This window comes from Schistocerca piceifrons, chromosome 1 (genome assembly GCF_021461385.2).
Source record: "Schistocerca piceifrons isolate TAMUIC-IGC-003096 chromosome 1, iqSchPice1.1, whole genome shotgun sequence".
Classification (NCBI taxonomy): Eukaryota; Metazoa; Arthropoda; class Insecta; order Orthoptera; family Acrididae; genus Schistocerca; species Schistocerca piceifrons.
Window position 1 is genome coordinate 298485888 of NC_060138.1, and position 19189 is coordinate 298505076.

Below are 19189 nucleotides of genomic sequence, written 5' to 3' on the forward strand. Positions count from 1 at the left end.
GAATATGCATCCTAAGTACTTGAAACTGTCCACCTGTTCTAACTTTGTTCCTCCTATTTGGCACTCAATCCGTTTATATTTCTTTCCCACTGACATTACTTTCGTTTTGGAGATGCTAATCTTCATACCATAGTCCTTACATTTCTGATCTAGCTCTGAAATATTACTTTGCAAACTTTCAATCGAATCTGCCATCACAACTAAGTCATCCGCTTATGCAAGACTGCTTATTTTGTGTTCACATATCTTAATCTCACCCAGCCAGTCTATTGTTTTCAACATATGATCCATAAATAATATGAACAACAGTGGAGACAGGTTGCAGCCTTGTCTTACCCCTGAAACTACTCTGAACCATGATCTCAATTTACCGTCTACTCTAACTGCTGCCTGACTATCCATGTAAAGACCTTTAATTGCTTGCAAAAGTTTGCCTCCTATTCCATAATCTCGTAGAACAGACAATAACTTCCTCCTAGGAACCCGGTCATATGCCTTTTCTAGATCTATAAAGCATAGATACAATTCCCTGTTCCACTCATAACACTTCTCCATTATTTGCCGTAAGCTAAAGATCTGGTCCTGACAACCTCTAAGAGGCCTAAACCCACACTGATTTTCATCCAATTGGTCCTCAACTAATACTCGCACTTTCCTTTCAACAATGCCTGAGAAGATTTCACCCACAACGCTGATTAAAGAGATACCTCTGTAGTTGTTACAATCTTTTCTGTTTCCATGTTTAAAGATTGGTGTGATTACTGCTTTTGTCCATTCTGATGGAACCGGTCCCGACTCCCAGGCCATTTCAATTATCCTGTGTAGCCATTTAAGACCTGACATTCCACTGTATTTGATGAGTTCCGACTTAATTTCATCCACCCCAGCTGCTTTATTGCACTGCAGTCTACTGACCATTTTCTCCACTTCCTCAAATGTGAACCTATTTCCATCATCATTCCTATCCCATTCTACCTCGAAATCTGAAACATTACTGATCGTATTTTCACCTACATTGAGCAACTCTTCAAAATATTCCCTCCATCTGCCCAAGGCATCCACAGGATTCACCAGCAGTTTTCCTGACCTATCCAAAATACTTGTCATTTCCTTCTTACCTCCCTTTCGAAGACTGCTAATTACGCTCCAAAATGGTTTTCCAGCAGCTTGACCCATAGTCTCCAACCTGTTTCCAAAGTCTTCCCAAGATTTCTTCTTGGATGCTGCAATTATCTGTTTGGCTTTGTTTCTTTCTTCAACATAACTTTCTCTGTCTACCTGAGTTCTAGTATGTAGCCATTTTTTATATGCCTTCTTTTTCCTTTTACAGGCTGCCTTGACTGTGTCATTCCACCAAGCTGTTTGCTTCCTCCTACTTTTACACACTACTGTTCCAAGACATTCTTTAGCCACTTCTAGTACTGTGTCCCTGTACCTTGTCCATTCCTTTTCCAATGACTGTAATGGACTACATTCAACTAACTAGTACCTTTCTGAGATCGCTGTTATGTACTTGTGCCTGATTTCCTTATCCTGAAGTTTCTCCACTCTTATCCTCCTACATATGGACCTGACCTCCTGCACTTTCGGCCTCACAATCCTAATTTCACTCCAGATTAAATAATGATCAGTGTCATCAAAGAATCCCCTGAATACACATGTGTCCCTCACAGCCTTCCTGAATTCCTGATCTGTTATTATATAGTCAATGACAGATCTGGTTCCCCTGCTTTCACAAGTATACCGGTGAATGTTCTTATGTTTAAAAAAGGAGTTTGTGATTACTAAGCCCATACTGGCACAGAAATCCAAGAGTTTTTTCCCGTTCCTGTTGGCCTCCATATCCTCGCCAAATTTACCCATAACCTTTTCATACCCTTCTCTTCGATTTCCAATCCTGGCGTTATAATCTCTAGCAACTACATCACTGAGTGCCTCACAAAAACTATCCATCTTATCTTGATCTGTCCCTTCACAATGCGAATATACTGACACAATCCTAATTTTCTTGCTAGACATTGTCAAATCTATCCACATCAGTCGTTCGTTTACATACCTTATTGCAACTACGCTGGGTTCCATTTCTTTCCTGATGTAAAGCCCTACACCCCATTGTGCTATTCCTGCTTTGACTCCTGACAGGTAGACCTTGTATTCTCCCACTTCCTCTTCTTTCTCACCCCTTACCCGAATGTCACTAACAGCTAAAACGTCCAGCCCCATCTTACTTGCAGCCTCTGCCAGCTCTATCTTCTTCCCAGAGTAGCCCCCATTGATATTAATAGCTCCCCATCTCATTACCATTTGTTTGCCAAGTCGTATCTGAGGAGTCCCTGGTTTGTTAGTTAGAGGCAGGACTCAGTCACCTCCAAAGGTCCGAGGCATTTTGCTCTGATTGTTGCCAGCATCATATTTAAAGTACCAGGGAAGCAGGTTGCTAGCCTTACTTGCCCCGAGTCCCATTGGCTTTTACCCCTAACGGTTGAGGGACTAACCGGTGGATTTGGTAGTCTTTCCCGTATGAGCACAAAGGTGACCACGACTCAGAATATGTCTGAGATGCCCAGCCTTATTCCAAAGTAACTGGTATCCCGACTGTCAGGACCAGTTACTTGGCCACTCATACGTTGCCCGTGGTTCATGAACTAGGACATGACTACAGGAACCCACACCATGAACCACCGATATATGTTTGTGAGAGATTTTTATCTGTTACAAAAAATTAATAAATCACTGTTAAGATCGAATATCAGTGATGAAACTTTACATAACTGTTTGCATTTGTATGTATGTAGCAATTTTATTTATTTATTTATTTATTTAACCTGGCAAGATTAGGGCCATCAGGCCCTCTCTTACATCTAACCAGGCATTCTACTTATTTTACATTCATATGTTTTAGTAGGCATGTTAAACTACATCTGGTACAAAAAGTGAAATAATCAATTACAAAGGCACACCTGGAAAAATACATGCATATAGAGTTTATATTTGTACATAATAAGTACTGTTATAATTAGACATTATTGAAGAGACAGATTTTAGACAGGGAGTATGAGGGAGACTGATGGTGAAGGTAGAAGAATAGAGACACATGATGAAACATAATTAAGGAAATATAAAGGAAAAGAAGATTGCATGGCTAATAGAGATAGATGAAGAGGAAGGCATCTCAGGAGCAAGATAGGAGACACTAGCTTTGCTATTTGACAGATAAGAGGATTGGCCTTGTACATTAATTTTGTGGAGAACGTTATGAGGATGATAGTAGGAAATGCTTCAGCTTCTTCTTAAAAGCAGCAGGAGATTGAATTTTGCGCAAGGTAAGGGGCAGTTTATTCCAGGGGCGGACAGCGGCAACTGAGAAGGAGTTTGCAAAAGTTTTTGTTTTGTTTTCGATTATGATGGCATGACAGATTTTTAATCTCTGAAGCAAGGTACTGGGGTGCTTGCGCGACGAGGAGTCGGTGAAGTAGACCTAGAGTGTGGTAGTCACGCAATTTGTCCGGCCACAGTCACCCTAGCTTGGAGTATGAAGCACTAACATGATCATATTGGCGAATGTTGCAGGTGTAACGCACACAGGCATTCCTGGTTAGTTCTAGCCGTCTTTTGTTTTCACTACTCATGCTTTGTTGAATTACATCACAATAGTGGAGGTTCGGTAGAACAAGTGCTTGCACGAGCTGGCGTTTCAAGTCCTGTGGAAATATGTTCCGAAACTTTTTGAGAGCATAGAGACAAGCAGACGTCTTTCGGCACACTGCGACTGTATTCTCCGCCCAATTGAGATGCTCATCCAAAGTTACACCCAAGTTCTTAACTGTTTTCTGATATGGTATTGGAGTACTGTCGAGCAGAATAGGAGGTAGCCGTTCGTGGAAATCTGAACTTATTAATTTCTGATGGGCTATTAAGATTACTTGCGTCTTTTTTGCATTTAATTTAAGCCCCAGTTTTTTCGCCCATGTCACTACTGAAGACAGATCATCATTCATCTGAGCGATTGCAGTGTTTACATCTTTGGGTCTGATGCTTAGGTAGAGCTGGAGGTCATCGGCATAGAAATGATATTTGCAGGAGGACAGAACCGACGAAATATCGTTGACATATAAAGAAAACAAAAGTGGTCCTAAGACTGATCCTTGTGGCACTCCCGAGGAAACATGTTTCCAGGAAGATTTTTCATTTATGCAGACAACACATTGCTGTATGTCTTTTAAGTAGCTTTCAAACCATCTCATTGCACTATCTGAGAATTTAAGCTGTTGCATTTTTCTGAGCAATATGTCAAAGTTAACAGTGTCAAAAGTAGTGTCAATATTGTTGCCTTTCGATTGTCGATGGCATATTTCAGGTCACCAGTTACTTTAATTAGAGCAGTGTTTGTGCTGTGATGTTTACGGAAACCAGATTGAAATTTGTCATATAGGCTGAAGTCATGCAAGTGTTCAGTGATTTGGTCATGAACAATATATTCAAGTGCTTTGGAAACAGCAGGCAGTATACTAATTGGTAGGTAATCACTAGGCAGTTACGGGTTTTCGATCTTAGGGATGGGTCGAATTATGCTTCTTTTCCATGCAGTGGGGTATATTCCGTTCACGAGGGAAAAATTAAATATGTCAGTTAAGACAGGTACTAAGATATCGGCAACATTCTTAATCATGGTTATACGATACTGTCGTTGCCTATTGCATCAGAAGAAATTCTCATTATTGCTTTTCTTGCCGTACTTGTTGTTACATGTTTTAGATGGAAGGTATCATTGTTAGTTATCCTGTTTGGGGATTCTTGTGGACGGTAATTATCAGCCGTGCGGGTATTCAGAGGTGGAGAGAAGAATTCATTTAATTCATTAGCTGACACATGAAAAGTGGTTTCCGATTTTGCCTTTCCGACCCCCATGCTATGGAGATTATTCCATAGAGTCGTGGGCGTCAGATCGCTGCATACAAGGGAGTGAGTGTGCCTGATTTTAGCATTGCGAACGCATTGTTTCACTCTGTTCCGTAGCTTTCTATAATCTTCAAAACGCTTGGGTTTCGGATCTGCCTTGAAACACCTATGGGCAGCATCCCTATTAGTCATCGTTTGACGTAATTCAGCTGTCAGCCATGGAGCAGGAGATTTTCTTACACGGATTGAGCGTACAGGTGCATGTTTGTCATAGAGGGCAGTGAGTTTATCACCAAGTTCATTAATTTTGCCGTCGATTGTAGGTTCTCTGATTATTTGATGCCATGAGATTCCTGAGCAATCGGCTGTTAGAGCATCAAGGTCAATACGTTTCATGTTCCTACAAGTTATGTAACGCGATTTGATCCTTGGGGCTGCACAGAGTAGGCCAGGAATATTACATCATGTGCTGAGAGGCCAGGGGCCAATGTTTGACCAACATCTCTTACTTTGTCAGTCTGTTTCGTTGCGATTACGTCTATAAGAGTATGACTGTGTGCCGTATGGTGTGTAGGTTGTAATGGAAGAATGTTCATGCTATTGCAACTAAACAGTCTTCTTAGGTTTATTGCGGAGGGAGTGTCTCTTAGCAGGTCTATGTTCAAGTCACCCTTTACGATGACATGTTTGTATTGACACTGAAGTGAATGTAATTCCGACTGAAAGGAACTCATTGAGCTTATTTTTGGTGGCTTGTACACAACGTCAGTCAAGAACTTCCGACTTTGTATATTTATTTCAATGAACATGAATTCAGCCTCTTTTTCTTCAGCAGGGTTTGACGTACATAATACTTTCGCTTTGAGATCTGTTCGTTTATACGCACTGACCCCACCACCTTGCTTTTTTGATCTGTCTGCCCTAAGAAATGTGTACCCTGGGAGATGAATAGATGCAGTGGATATGTGTGGTTTCAACCACGTTTCGGATAAGAGGATTACGTGGTAGTTTAGTTGGTTGAAGAGGAGGCTAAGTTCTTCGTAATGTGCAGGTAAAGACTGGATGTTGCAGTGAGCTGCTAAAGGCTCTGACGCGTTCCGCTGAGCAGCCTGGAGTAGGGTGGCAGACTGGTTTGTCCCTTTGTTAGGTACTACCTGCCGTGAGGGGCACTGGCCGGTGCTTCCGCCAAGTGACATAACACAGGGGTGTCTGAGAATTTGCGCGCCCTGTTTGTGACTCCGCGAGTGCCAAAAGAAAGGCGACTGCAGGAGATTTCCTGAGGTTGCAGGAGTATAGAAAATGGATTAGTGGTATTCGGTGCAAGGAGAATATGACCAAAACAGTGACAGCTGTGTGTCACTGTGTATCCTATGTCGTAAGAGGAGAAATGTAATTAGCGTATTTGAAACAGCTTAGGGTGGAAACAAGGGAAAGGGGACTGATTGAAGAGGCCAATGCTGCCAGCAAAGAGAAGTAAGCTTAATAATTAATAGATTATCGTAGGAAGCTAGAATTAAATTGAAATTTACTAAAGCAATACTGGTAGTGATTATCGTAGGAAGCTACAATTAGATTGAAATTTGCTAAGGTGATACTGATAGTGATTTTTGTTATGAACAATTTAAACCGAAGAGATGGGTGATTAATGAACTAAAGGAGAGACTAATAATTGCAATAGAACTATTACAGAATGGAAGAGAATAAACTGAGAAAATGAAAAAAGTATTAGCAGTAACTAAAATTAAGTAAAGGTTAGAGCTACAGGTACAAAAAAATAGTAAAAAGTTAATACAGTTACAAAAACAATTAGTTGAAGGTACAAATATGGGTATAATTAAAAAGTTAATACAATTACAAGACAGTGTATCTGAGTATAGGGCTGTTACAATTTGCAAATGGTGTTAAGTTTGCACTTTTGGCTCGAGTAGCTTCACTTAATACTATTCAGTTCTGTCATGTTTGTGACTGTCTTCTTTCCAACTGCTGTCTTAATGATTACTCTGCCATCGTGAGTCCACACATTCTGAAGACCGAAATGGGATATGGCACTGTTTAAAATCTTTAGCCGTTCGTGTGTCAGATCTGCCCTTATTGTAAGCCCTGTCTTTGCTAACTTCTTCTTCTGGGTAAAGATCTCTGCCCTTTTTCGGTATGAGACAAATTATTATTGGATGTGGTTTGGTAGCACCTGGTAGTTTTTGTCCCACCCGATGGCTCCTTTCAATGTCTGCCTTAGTCACTTCATCGCCTAATTTTTCACGTGCAACCTGTATAAGCAGGTTGTCTGTGTCTTCTTCCTTATTTTCTGCTACTCCAAACAGTCGTAGACTATTTTGCCTTTGGTACTGTTCTAGATCGTCTGTTGCGGCTGATAGTTTCACTTCCAACTCTCGTGCCTTTTTCTCGTATTCAGACACAGACTTTTTTAGTGCTGTAATTTCGGCAGTATTGGCCTCAACAGTTTCACGCATTTTGGCCAATACTGCTGCCGTTACAGTATCTGATATAGTGCCTGCTATCAGATCGAGATTGTTTTTATTGTGAAGCGCAGCGTTTACCTCAGAGCAGACTAGCTCCGCTATACCGGGAGCCGCGGGCACACCTTCCGCCAAGAGCGAGCCCGCCGCACCTGCTGCTTTCCCGCTGCTGGACACGCTGCTGTTGACTCTTCTGTTTACCATTTTCTCGAAGATATTGGCGGAGCACAGAAAAAAAATAGCGCTACTGCACAGAACACTGTTGTTTACACAATTTCCAGTGGTACTAGACGACACGAGAACACCTTCGAATTCATCTAAATTTTGCGAGCCGAACTTAACACGTGTTACACTGCAGCCGCCATGACAGACATTAAGTTTGACTTGTGATAATTAAACAAACTGGGTCTTGAATAATACCCTTCAAACTCATATTTTCTTTTTGGCTGCCCTAGTACAACCTGCTCCCCCATTTAATAATGCAAACAAGGAAATGAAAAACAAATTGCATTACAGAGAAAGAAAGTGTGGAAATGGTAGGGGAAGAGTGTAGAGGGAGGGAAGAGAAGCACACAATTGGATTGCACTTATGTGCATGCTGCTTGCAGCCACCTGTTCACATGTAAGCACGTCATTATGAGTAGGGTTCCTACGCATTCCTGTCCTATGTTATCATAGTATAGGAAAAATCTATGGACTCGTCAAAAATATTCGTAGCTCTGAAGAGGGCAATCAGACAGGTCTGTAGTGTCAGTTCATGAACTTCATGTAGGCCGTTCTTTGGGTGTCTCAGAATTCTAACTCTGCTGGCTCTTTAGATATATTTCATCATGGGATTTGTTGCTCACAATTTGGGCTCATTTGGAAAAAACAGCAATGTTCATACAGTGAACACTAGAAGGCAAGGTGATATGCACTTGAGTAATACTTCCTTAAGCATTGTATAAAAAGATGTGCATTATTCAGCAGATTTTATGTTCAGTAGGTTCATGCCAAAACTGAAAAAAGTGAGTGACAAATCTGAAGTATTCGAATCAAAGTTGAAATGGATACTTGTGCCACACTCCTTTTGTTATGTATAGGAGTTTCTCACATTAGTTGAGAACTTTTCTCTGTAATATGTTATTTATTAATATACTCTCTCACAGGTTAATTTTGTTTTATTAATACTTTATAAGTAATTGAGGAGTAACACACGCAATGCCGGGATGGCTGTTTGGCAAGTGGACTGGGTTGAAACATTGTGTCGGGTGGACTGGGTACAAGGAGAAATAGGCAGGAAGCGAGAGGACAAGGTGGGAAGGGGTAGCTTTCGAGTTGACACCACTGCAGTGACTTGCGTGTCGATGGGGATGAAATGATGATGATGATGACAACATAACACAACACCCAGTCTATGAGCGGAGAAAATCTCTGACCCAGCAGGAAATCGAACCCGAGCCGTTAGGTATGACATTCTGTTGAGCTGATCACTCACCTACCAGGGGCGGACATGGTAATGACGACTTGAGGCATGTATTGGGAGGGGGTGTCAGGACAGAGGAAGGGGGACTCTTGGGTAGAGGGTGTGGGTGCCATGGGTTTGGGGAGACACAGGGAGTTTATGCCATAGGACGTTTGGGAAATCCAGGAAGAACCTGTGAACTTTTTCATCTAGGAGAAAACCGGAAAAAACACAGGAATTTTTTGGAATTCTGGGAATTTTTCATTGTTTTGGTTTTCAGTTAAATTTTTGTAATTTTGACTGGTAAGAACTGGTACTAACAAAGAATTTTACTTTAGCCCTGTACTGCAGAATAATATGTAGCAATGAAACACAAATGAGAGAAAAACACCAAAATAAAACTTAAGTTGCAAAGAAAATGCTCCATTTACAATAGAAAAACACAGGTCACAAACAAATGCCTGCCAACAGCAAACTGCCTCAAATGCTTTAAGAAAAAGAGTATACAGTGCTTCATAACAACAATTTTCTTTTGATGAGCATGACGTCACAACTGTTTACATTTCTAACAGATCGCGCGAAAATATTGTGAATAATTGTTTGAGAAGCGTTACTTTCAAAGTAAATTTCCTTTTACGCAAGATGAATTATGAATGTGCGATGAATTTCTTAAATCACAGACCTTTTGACTCTCATTCGAAACTTAACACTTTGAGTAACAGCCACTTAGCAAAAATTCGGACCCATAATATCAGGCATTTATGTCATTATTTAAAATTTTAATGGCAGATTTGTGTTTGATATATCTTAAAGAATAATACATGCAAAAAAATATTGATGTTATTCGTGAGAGCTTAGCTTTTCTTGTAGGTAGGCTCTATGTATATTAATTTAAACCATTAACTTTTCCTATTTGTGTGTTCACACTGCTGAACAGTGACATTACTATGGGCTGACTACATCATATGTCTTATGCTCTGAATATCAGCTGTCTTTGGCTGGCGAGATTATGTCACGTGAACTGTGATTGTCTGAGAAGAATGCATCGCTATCTCGATTTCAATGCTTTGGAAACTAATGTGCTATGTTAGGTGGCCTTCATATTTATACTTCTGTAATACAAAAAATGTGGTGTACAGGTTGATGCGCATCAAAGATCTTCTCAAAGTTCTTTTTTCCAGCTCCAAAGGAAAGTATACTGTCACTTAAAAAGGAAAAAGTATATTTTTATTTGGGAAATAGTGTCTATCTAACTGGGAAATCTTGAGTTTCTGCGTATTAATTTAATATCTAATAGCTACAGTTCTCGCATTTTTGTTTGCATCTGAAAGTAAACCAATTTTCTGATATAGGCTATTACAAGTTCCTGATCAGGGGCGAATTATTTAGTCTCACGAGTGCTTTGTTACTTCAGTTTTTGAATCTCTGCGTATTAATCTAATTCATTAGACACAGTTCCTGTGTTTTCGCCAGCATCTGCAGTACAGTTCAGCAGCATGTGTTGATAGTCCGTTTATCTAGATAGTGTAGTTTACCACGGTGTTTACTATGGATAGGGACTGTGATTTTTGTGTGTGGATGCGAGCCGAGTTGGTGACACTTCACAGTCTGCTCCATGCTGTGATGGTTTCGGTTACTGAGCTTGAACCTGCAGTGGGCACCATTATTGTGGGCCAGCCGTCCACATCCAACAGATGTCCAGCATGTCTGAATCCTCCGATCCACACCAGTGGCCAGCCCAGTTACTGCTTGCACTGAGGTTGACCCCTCACCTGTGGTCGAGAGGGAGGTCACTTCCACCACAACCTCGCCATCCACCACTGTTCTCTGCCGCTCCCCCTGCCCCTCCCCCTTCTCCTCTCCTCTCCCCCTTCTCCTCTCCTCTCCCCCTTCTCCTCTCCTCTCCCCCTTCTCCTCTCCTCTCCCCCTCCTCCTCTCCCCTCCCCCTTCTCCTCTCCTCTCCCCTCCCCCTTCTCCTCTCCTCTCCCCCTTCTCCTCTCCTCTCCCCCTTCTCATCTCCTCTCCCCCTTCTCCTCTCCTCTCCTCTCCTCTCCCCTCCTCTCCCGCTTCTCCTCTCCTCTCCCGCTTCTCCTCTCCTCTGATATAGGCTATTACAAGTTCCTGATCAGGGGCGAATTATTTAGTCTCACGAGTGCTTTGTTACTTCAGTTTTTGAATCTCTGCGTATTAATCTAATTCATTAGACACAGTTCCTGTGTTTTCGCCAGCATCTGCAGTACAGTTCAGCAGCATGTGTTGATAGTCCGTTTATCTAGATAGTGTAGTTTACCACGGTGTTTACTATGGATAGGGACTGTGATTTTTGTGTGTGGATGCGAGCCGAGTTGGTGACACTTCACAGTCTGCTCCATGCTGTGATGGTTTCGGTTACTGAGCTTGAACCTGCAGTGGGCACCATTATTGTGGGCCAGCCGTCCACATCCAACAGATGTCCAGCATGTCTGAATCCTCCGATCCACACCAGTGGCCAGCCCAGTTACTGCTTGCACTGAGGTTGACCCCTCACCTGTGGTCGAGAGGGAGGTCACTTCCACCACAACCTCGCCATCCACCACTGTTCTCTGCCGCTCCCCCTGCCCCTCCCCCTTCTCCTCTCCTCTCCCCCTTCTCCTCTCCTCTCCCCTCCCCCTTCTCCTCTCCTCTCCCCCTTCTCCTCTCCTCTCCCCTCCCCCTTCTCCTCTCCCCTCCCCCTTCTCCTCTCCTCTCCCCTCCCCCTTCTCCTCTCCTCTCCCCTCCCCCTTCTCCTCTCCTCTCCCCTCCCCCTTCTCCTCTCCCCTCCCCTTCTCCTCTCCTCTCCCCCTTCTCCTCTCCTCTCCCCCTTCTCCTCTCCTCTCCCCCTTCTCCTCTCCTCTCCTCTCCCCCTTCTCCTCTCCTCTCCTCTCCTCTCCCCCTTCTCCTCTCCTCTCCCCCTTCTCCTCTCCTCTCCTCTCCCCCTTCTCCTCTCCTCTCCTCTCCCCCTTCTCCTCTCCTCTCCTCTCCCCCTTCTCCTCTCCTCTCCTCTCCTCTCCCCCTTCTCCTCCCACTCCCCCTACCCCCTTCACTTCCCCGCCCCACTCCCCACTCGTACCCCCTCTCCTCACCTTTCATCATCCCCCTCCCCTTCTCCGCCACTGTCGCCCACACCCCCTCTGGCACACGCCGTATCCCCTCTCTGTGTAAGTCCTGTGTTCTGTTTTGAGTGTTTCTGTGTGCCACACAATAGCTTTAGGTGAGCTCTTGAGTCGTTACGTGTAGTTACTGTTACCTTTCTCAGGAATTAAGCAAGAGTTTCAAATTTTAGGATAGTTTTTCATACTTTTTTGTGTGTTTATTGGCAGCATCCTGAAATTTTCCTCGTGATTATAAGTTCTGGCCTGATATTCTATGTCCATGTAATTTTATAGTTTTCTCTAGTGAATGATCCATTTGATTCAGTGTTCCATTATTGTAGTTATGCTGGGTAACCTTTCAGGTGCCTCTTGGTTTCCTTGCACTCACTTCATGGATTATGAGTTATGCAAGCAGAATTCAAAATGAACACAATTTGGATGTATTCATTTGCCTCCTTTAAAGTTATCCTGGGAAATGTTGGTGTTTCCCATGATTGCTATTGTCACTACATAACATTTTGCACCAGTGTCAGTGAAGATTGTTATGTCAGAAATATTTTATTTGCTGGTAATGCTTGTTTATTATTTTTCTTTTGATGGCCATACCAAAGATAGTTAGGCAGCATTACAACAGTGATTTTCAGTGTTCTTCTGAGATACAATTTCTTCCACATTCAATTGCACGAACTATATATATTATCAATATAAAGGAACCCATTTTTCTTCTCTTGAGCATGTAACATCCCTTGAAATATTACCAACATTGGTTGTCAGTGTGTTTTATGCTCAGTTTGGTGCACTTTGTTACACTGGTTGTGACTTTAATGTAAATAATTTTGTCTTATTCCCTCACAGTTATTATTATTATTATTATTATTATTATTATTATTATTATTATTATTATTATTATTATTAATTGTAGTCAAGCATAGGAAGTAAATGACATTTTTATTTGTGTGTATAAAGGCAACACTGCTCCATTTTTATATCTTTTAATTTAGCAGACTGGCATCAAAAATATGCTCATCATTAATGGTCCTGTAGAAGATACATAAAAATAAAACGCAATACTTGCTTTAGGTTTATGTAGTGGGAGTTTGAATGTGTTTGTAATTTCGTGTTAGATTGTTTAGGACTTCCTTACATTTTACTTTCAGGCCTTCATAGAAGTTTTTGCAAATGTTGTATTATTTTGAATTGTTTTAGCACATTCTCATGTTAGTATAAATCAGATTGATCATGGTTTATATACAGAAATAAAAATGTCAGTAATCAATGGTCTTGGGTCTTTGTTGTTCTTAATATATATTAATGACTTGCCATTCTGTATTTATGAAGAGGCAAAGTTAGTTCTCTTTGCTGATGATACAAGTATAGTAATCACACCTGACAAACAAGAATTAACTGATGAAATTTTCAATAATGTCCTTCAGAAAATTACTAAGTGGTTCCTTGTATACGGACTCTCACTGAATTTTGATAAGACACAGTACATACAGTTCCGTACAGTAAATGGTATGATGCCATTAATAAATATAGACCTTAATCAGAAGCATATAGCTAAGGTAGAATATTCAAAATTTTTAGGTGTGTCCATTGATGAGAGATTAAATTGGAAGAAGCACATTGATGATCTGCTGAAACGTTTGAGTTCAGCTACTTATGCAATAAGGGTCATCGCAAATTTTGGTGATAAACATCTTAGTAAATTAGCTTACTACGCCTATTTTCACTCATTGCTTGCATATGGCATCATATTTTGGGGTAATTCATCACTGAGGAATAAAGTATTTATTGCACAAAAGTGTGTAGTCAGAATAATAGCTGGAGTCCACCCAAGATCATCCTGCAGACATTTATTTAAGGATCTAGGGATATTCACAGTAGGTTCTCAGTATATATACTCTCTTATGAAATTTGTTATTAACAACCAAACCCAATTCAAAAGTAATAGCAGTGTGCATAACTACAATACTAGGAGAAATGATTATTCAAGATTAAATCTAACTTTGGCACAGAAAGGGGTGAATTATACTGCCACTAAAGTCTTTAGTCACTTACCAAACAGTATCAAAAGTCTGACAGATAACCAACAAGTATTTAAGAACAAATTAAAGGAATTTCTGAATGACAACTCCTTCTACTCCATAGAAATTAAGAAAAAAAAAAAGAAAAAAACCAAACAAAAATTTTAAAAAAAAACCAAAAAGAATAAAAAAGTTGTTATATTAACTTAATTATGTTGTTAAATTAACTCAATTATGTCATGTATTGGAAAATTTGACTCGTTCCACATCATTACGAAATATCGTATTCATGATCCATGGAACTAGTATTAATCTAATCTAATGTAATCTGAAGACTGTAAGACATCTGGAGTATGAAGTGTGAGAGACATTCTGTAGTCTTTAAAATGATAAGCTCTAACTTATTAATTTCTAAAGTAATTAAAGGTGCACATAATAGGATTTACTGTACTTAATCTAAAGCCAGTAATTTCTGGCATAACTTCACTTAGTGTCTTCAGGCCACACCAGTTAAAAGAAGCTAAAATAATTTGATTGATTCCTTAGTTTGTGTTTGAGAAGAGTGCTTTATTTGAAAAGTCATAGATTTGGCAGTGAGTTGGGAGTGTTTATCAATGCAGTATTCCAATTCCAAATATAACACCTGGTCAACATTTAAATATACTTGTGTATCTTGCAGACTTTACCATATGTTCTAATTGTTCTAAGATTAAGTTTTCATTGTGCATGAAGCCATTTTTGTGCACGTTATTGTTGTTTGTCGAGAGAGAGAGAGAGAGAGCAGTAATACAAAGCTGTCATTGTGAAGGCTTATTTATTTTCTCACAGGGGTGTACGTGTGCGGGAATACTAGCACTACATCTGGGCTCACTGTTACACTGACTCGGGAGTCAGGAGGTGATTATACACTTGAAGCAGGAGCTCTTGTACTAGCTGATCAAGGCTGCTGTTGTATTGATGAATTTGACAAGATGTCCTCTCAGCATCAGGTATAAATGCGGCATATGTAGTACATTCTTATTTTCTCTTATTTATTGATATCAGTACCCATTAATGATTAACTAGATGCAAAAAATTTTCTTGTTTGATTGTACATTCTAATGAATTTTGACTAATTGTGGATAAGAAGGAGAGAGGGATAGAACACAGATGATCATAATGAGAAGTACAACCACTATCATTTTATGTTGCTATGTCATAAACATTGATTTTACAGCTCATAAATTTCAGTTGAAAAATTAAACTGTCACATGGCCAATCACATTCCACTACCATTGCTGGTGTCATCATGCTGCCTTAATAGGGGTCAAGCTGTCACATTAACGGTTGCATCGCAGAAGGAACTTTGTAGTCGGAGTGGAAGAAAACCCACAATTTTCTCTTTAGTTCACAACTGTTTCCTACATAAGTGACATACTAAAGGCAAAACACTATCAATAATTGTACTGTTGCCTGATGAAGAAATAACTGGTTTCAAATTATCAGCAAGTCATCAGCAGATTATTTGAATACTTTATTTAGTAATTCATCAAAATACAACTGAACAGGCCTGTTTGCTATGTAATGTATTCGAATCATCTGATAATGACTTGCTGATATGTTGAAACCAGTAATGACACAATTTGTTTACACAAAGCAGGAAAGTACAATAATGAACTACATTTGTTAACATTAATTTATCCTGTTGTATGTTAATATACAGTGGTGTGCAAAACTTAAGGACCAAAGCAACTTTCACATGATGTATCATTGACAAGTAACATAGCTCAATGAAGTCTACACCATACATAGAAAGAACTACCACAATATAGTACAGAAGGTAACTGAAAGACATATGGAATGAGATAAACAGAACTGACACTTTTCCCAAGGCATCCCTTATGTGATCCATGGGATTTAGGTCAGGGGAACAGGCAGATCAGTCTACTTGCCAAATATCCTCTTGTTCTAAGAGCTCCACTACCTGTGCCATTTGATGCAGTCACACACTGTCATCCATAAAAATGAAGTCAGGGCTGAATGCACCCCTGAAAAGACACACATGGGGAAGGAGTAAGAGTACAGTGAACGAATAATGTTGACCATGGAGTGTATGGTGTTCAAAGATTTGGAAATCCATACACCCATGCAACATTACACCTCCCCATGCATGTCTACCACTAAGAAGATCGTGTTCGACAATGTTCCGGGGTGCACTGCATCCCCTCATATGGTGAGAGGTGAGAGAACGTAATGCACCCAGGAACATTGTCAAACATTATAATTTTTGTGGTCCAGGTGCTGAATGTTACTATGACAAAATTTCACAAAGTTGAGGATAGCAGATGAGCTTCCCACAGATAGGAATCATCTTAGCAAGGAGGATTATACATTCTTAGGTAGGTGTGTCTAAGTAAATTGCTTACAAGTGTAGCTACTGTAAATCAAAGAACAATTTTGCTAAAGGGAATAAATGGTTGCAGAACTGTTCCAGTACTATATAAAAAACTTAATATGTCACATAGCATATTATGAAATGAAAACTGAACTTTGACAGTGAGTCTGTAAACACAAGCTCTCTCTGATGACCTTTTTGATGGGATGTCAATACTAATTTTTCTTCCTGCTCCTTGGAAATACAAATGCTAATTGCAGTGACATTTTATTGGATACCAGTAGCAGTTGCGAAAAGTTTAATCAGACAGACAGGGTGTTTATAAGATTATAAAAATATAGAGAGACAGACTGGCTGGCCGGTACTATATTTACCCGAGTATAAAATTACTCCCCTTTTTGAAGGGGCTCCTTGAGAAAAAATTATTTTTAAGATAATCTGATGAACCAGAAAAACAAACAGTTTTACTGATGGTCTATCTACTTGCCTAAAACATTAACATTGTACACATTAAAAATTAGACCATTTATTGATTGCCTTCATGTTGATTATATGAGGAGAAACAATTTAACAAAAAGAAATGATTTACAATAATTTTTAACTTCTCTGACTGTTTGCTTACTAAGCCTGTCATCCTAATAGCACAGCTATGATGACAAATATTTGGCTGTTTCTTCCAAATATGTTGCAATTTCTGAGGTTGTGGTTACTGTGCATCTTTATTAATGTGAGAATGTTACAATGTTTCTTGCTTCGAAATATATTGTCTGACCACCGCTTGCTCAGAGGTTGCGTAGAACCAGCAGCTGACACACCCCCTTTCATTCCAGTCATGTTGTCAATAACACTGCTGCAGGAAACTTGGAAGTATGCCACTGGTCCCTATCCAGACTATTAATGTCTGCTGCAGAAAGCTATGTATTTGCCCAGTTTTAAAGTCAGTTCAAATGGATTTAGACAGCCTGGTTTAAACATGGCAAGTGTTCATAAAAAGCCAAAGTATGTGGTATAGATTTCCTGGGTTGGATACACAGTGAAATTTGCTGTCCACTCACCATCCCCCTTTCCCTCACTCACTCTATTTCCAAACCAAGCTAAAATCACTCTTCCCCCTCCAACCCTTCCAAAGTTCTGTGTTAGAGAAACTGTGAAACATGGACGCCAATAACTTCTAGGCTGCAGATAATATGTAACATCAACTAATACATAAATAAAAGATCGTTATCATGATTCATTTCAGTTCCAAAACTTTCATGTGTTTTGCGATCTAGAGATGTCTGTTGATGCTACCTCCACAATGGATCTTGCCGCTGCAATTTATTGTCAAGATTGCAATTACAGTCGGTTTAAAATGATTTATTTTGTTGTTTAAACATTTAATTTTGGATTAATTTTTTTCTTGTTTCATCTAATGTCACTATCTTGTTCTAAAGCAGATTAAAAGAAGGTAACATTTTCCCCCTGTATTCTAATAAATCAATACCGTCTCTCATAACTGAATAGAAAATTGACTTGAGTTCACAATGAAGTATAGCTTTTGGAAGGACAACATCTTCACCTTTAAAGCAGTATAAATATTTCTATACGCTGCCCATACAAATACACTCCTGGAAATGGAAAAAAGAACACATTGACACCGGTGTGTCAGACCCACCATACTTGCTCTGGACACTGCGAGAGGGCTGTACAAGCAATGATCACACGCACGGCACAGCGGACACACCAGGAACCGCGGTGTTGGCCGTCGAATGGCGCTAGCTGCACAGCATTTGTGCACCGCCGCCGTCAGTGTCAGCCAGTTTGCCGTGGCATACGGAGCTCCATCGCAGTCTTTAACACTGGTAGCATGCCACGACAGCATGGACGTGAACCATATGTGCAGTTGACGGACTTTGAGCGAGTGCGTATAGTGGGCATGCGGGAGGCCGGGTGGACGTACCGCCGAATTGCTCAACACGTGGGGCGTGAGGTCTCCACAGTACGTCGATGTTGTCGCCAGTGGTCGGCGGAAGATGCACGTGCCCGTCGACCTGGGACCAGACCGCAGCGACGCACGGATGCACGCCAAGACCGTAGGATCCTGCGCAGTGCAGTAGGGGACCGCACCGCCATTTCCCAGCAAATTAGGGACACTGTTGCTCCTGGGGTATCGGCGAGGACCATTCGCAACCATCTCCATGAAGCTGGGCTACGGTCCCGCACACCGTTAGGCCGTCTTCCGCTCACGCCCCAACATCGTGCAGCCCGCCTCCAGTGGTGTCGCGAGAGGCGTGAATGGAGGGACGAATGGAGACGTACGTCTTCAGCGATGAGAGTCGCTTCTGCCTTGGTGCCAATGATGGTCGTATGCGTGTTTGGCGCCGTGCAGGTGAGCGCCACAATCAGGACTGCATACGACCGAGGCACACAGGGCCAACACCCGGCATCATGGTGTGGGGAGCGATCTCCTACACTGGCCGTACACCACTGGTGATCGTCGAGGGGACACTGAATAGTGCACGGTACATCCAAACCGTCATCGAACCCATCGTTCTACCATTCCTAGACCGGCAAGGGAACTTGCTGTTCCAACAGGACAATGCACGTCCGCATGTATCCCGTGCCACCCAACGTGCTCTAGAAGGTGTAAGTCAACTGCCCTGGCCAGCAAGATCTCCGGATCTGTCCCCCATTGAGCATGTTTGGGACTGGATGAAGCGTCGTCTCACGCGGTCTGCACGTCCAGCACGAACGCTGGTCCAACTGAGGCGCCAGGTGGAAATGGCATGGCAAGCCGTTCCACAGGACTACATCCAGCATCTCTACGATCGTCTCCATGGGAGAATAGCAGCCTGCATTGCTGCGAAAGGTGGATATAC

At 41.3% G+C, this 19189-nt stretch overlaps 1 protein-coding gene across 1 annotated transcript in view; it reads left to right on the plus strand.

Moving 5' to 3' along the window:
• Nucleotides 1–19189, plus strand: part of LOC124791288 (DNA helicase MCM8-like) — a 159986-nt gene that overhangs the window by 96173 nt on the left and 44624 nt on the right. Inside the window, exon 9 of the mRNA XM_047257848.1 lies at nucleotides 14786–14946. Within this exon, the coding sequence (XP_047113804.1) occupies nucleotides 14786–14946 (161 nt within the window). The remainder of the gene's footprint in view (nucleotides 1–14785; nucleotides 14947–19189) is intronic.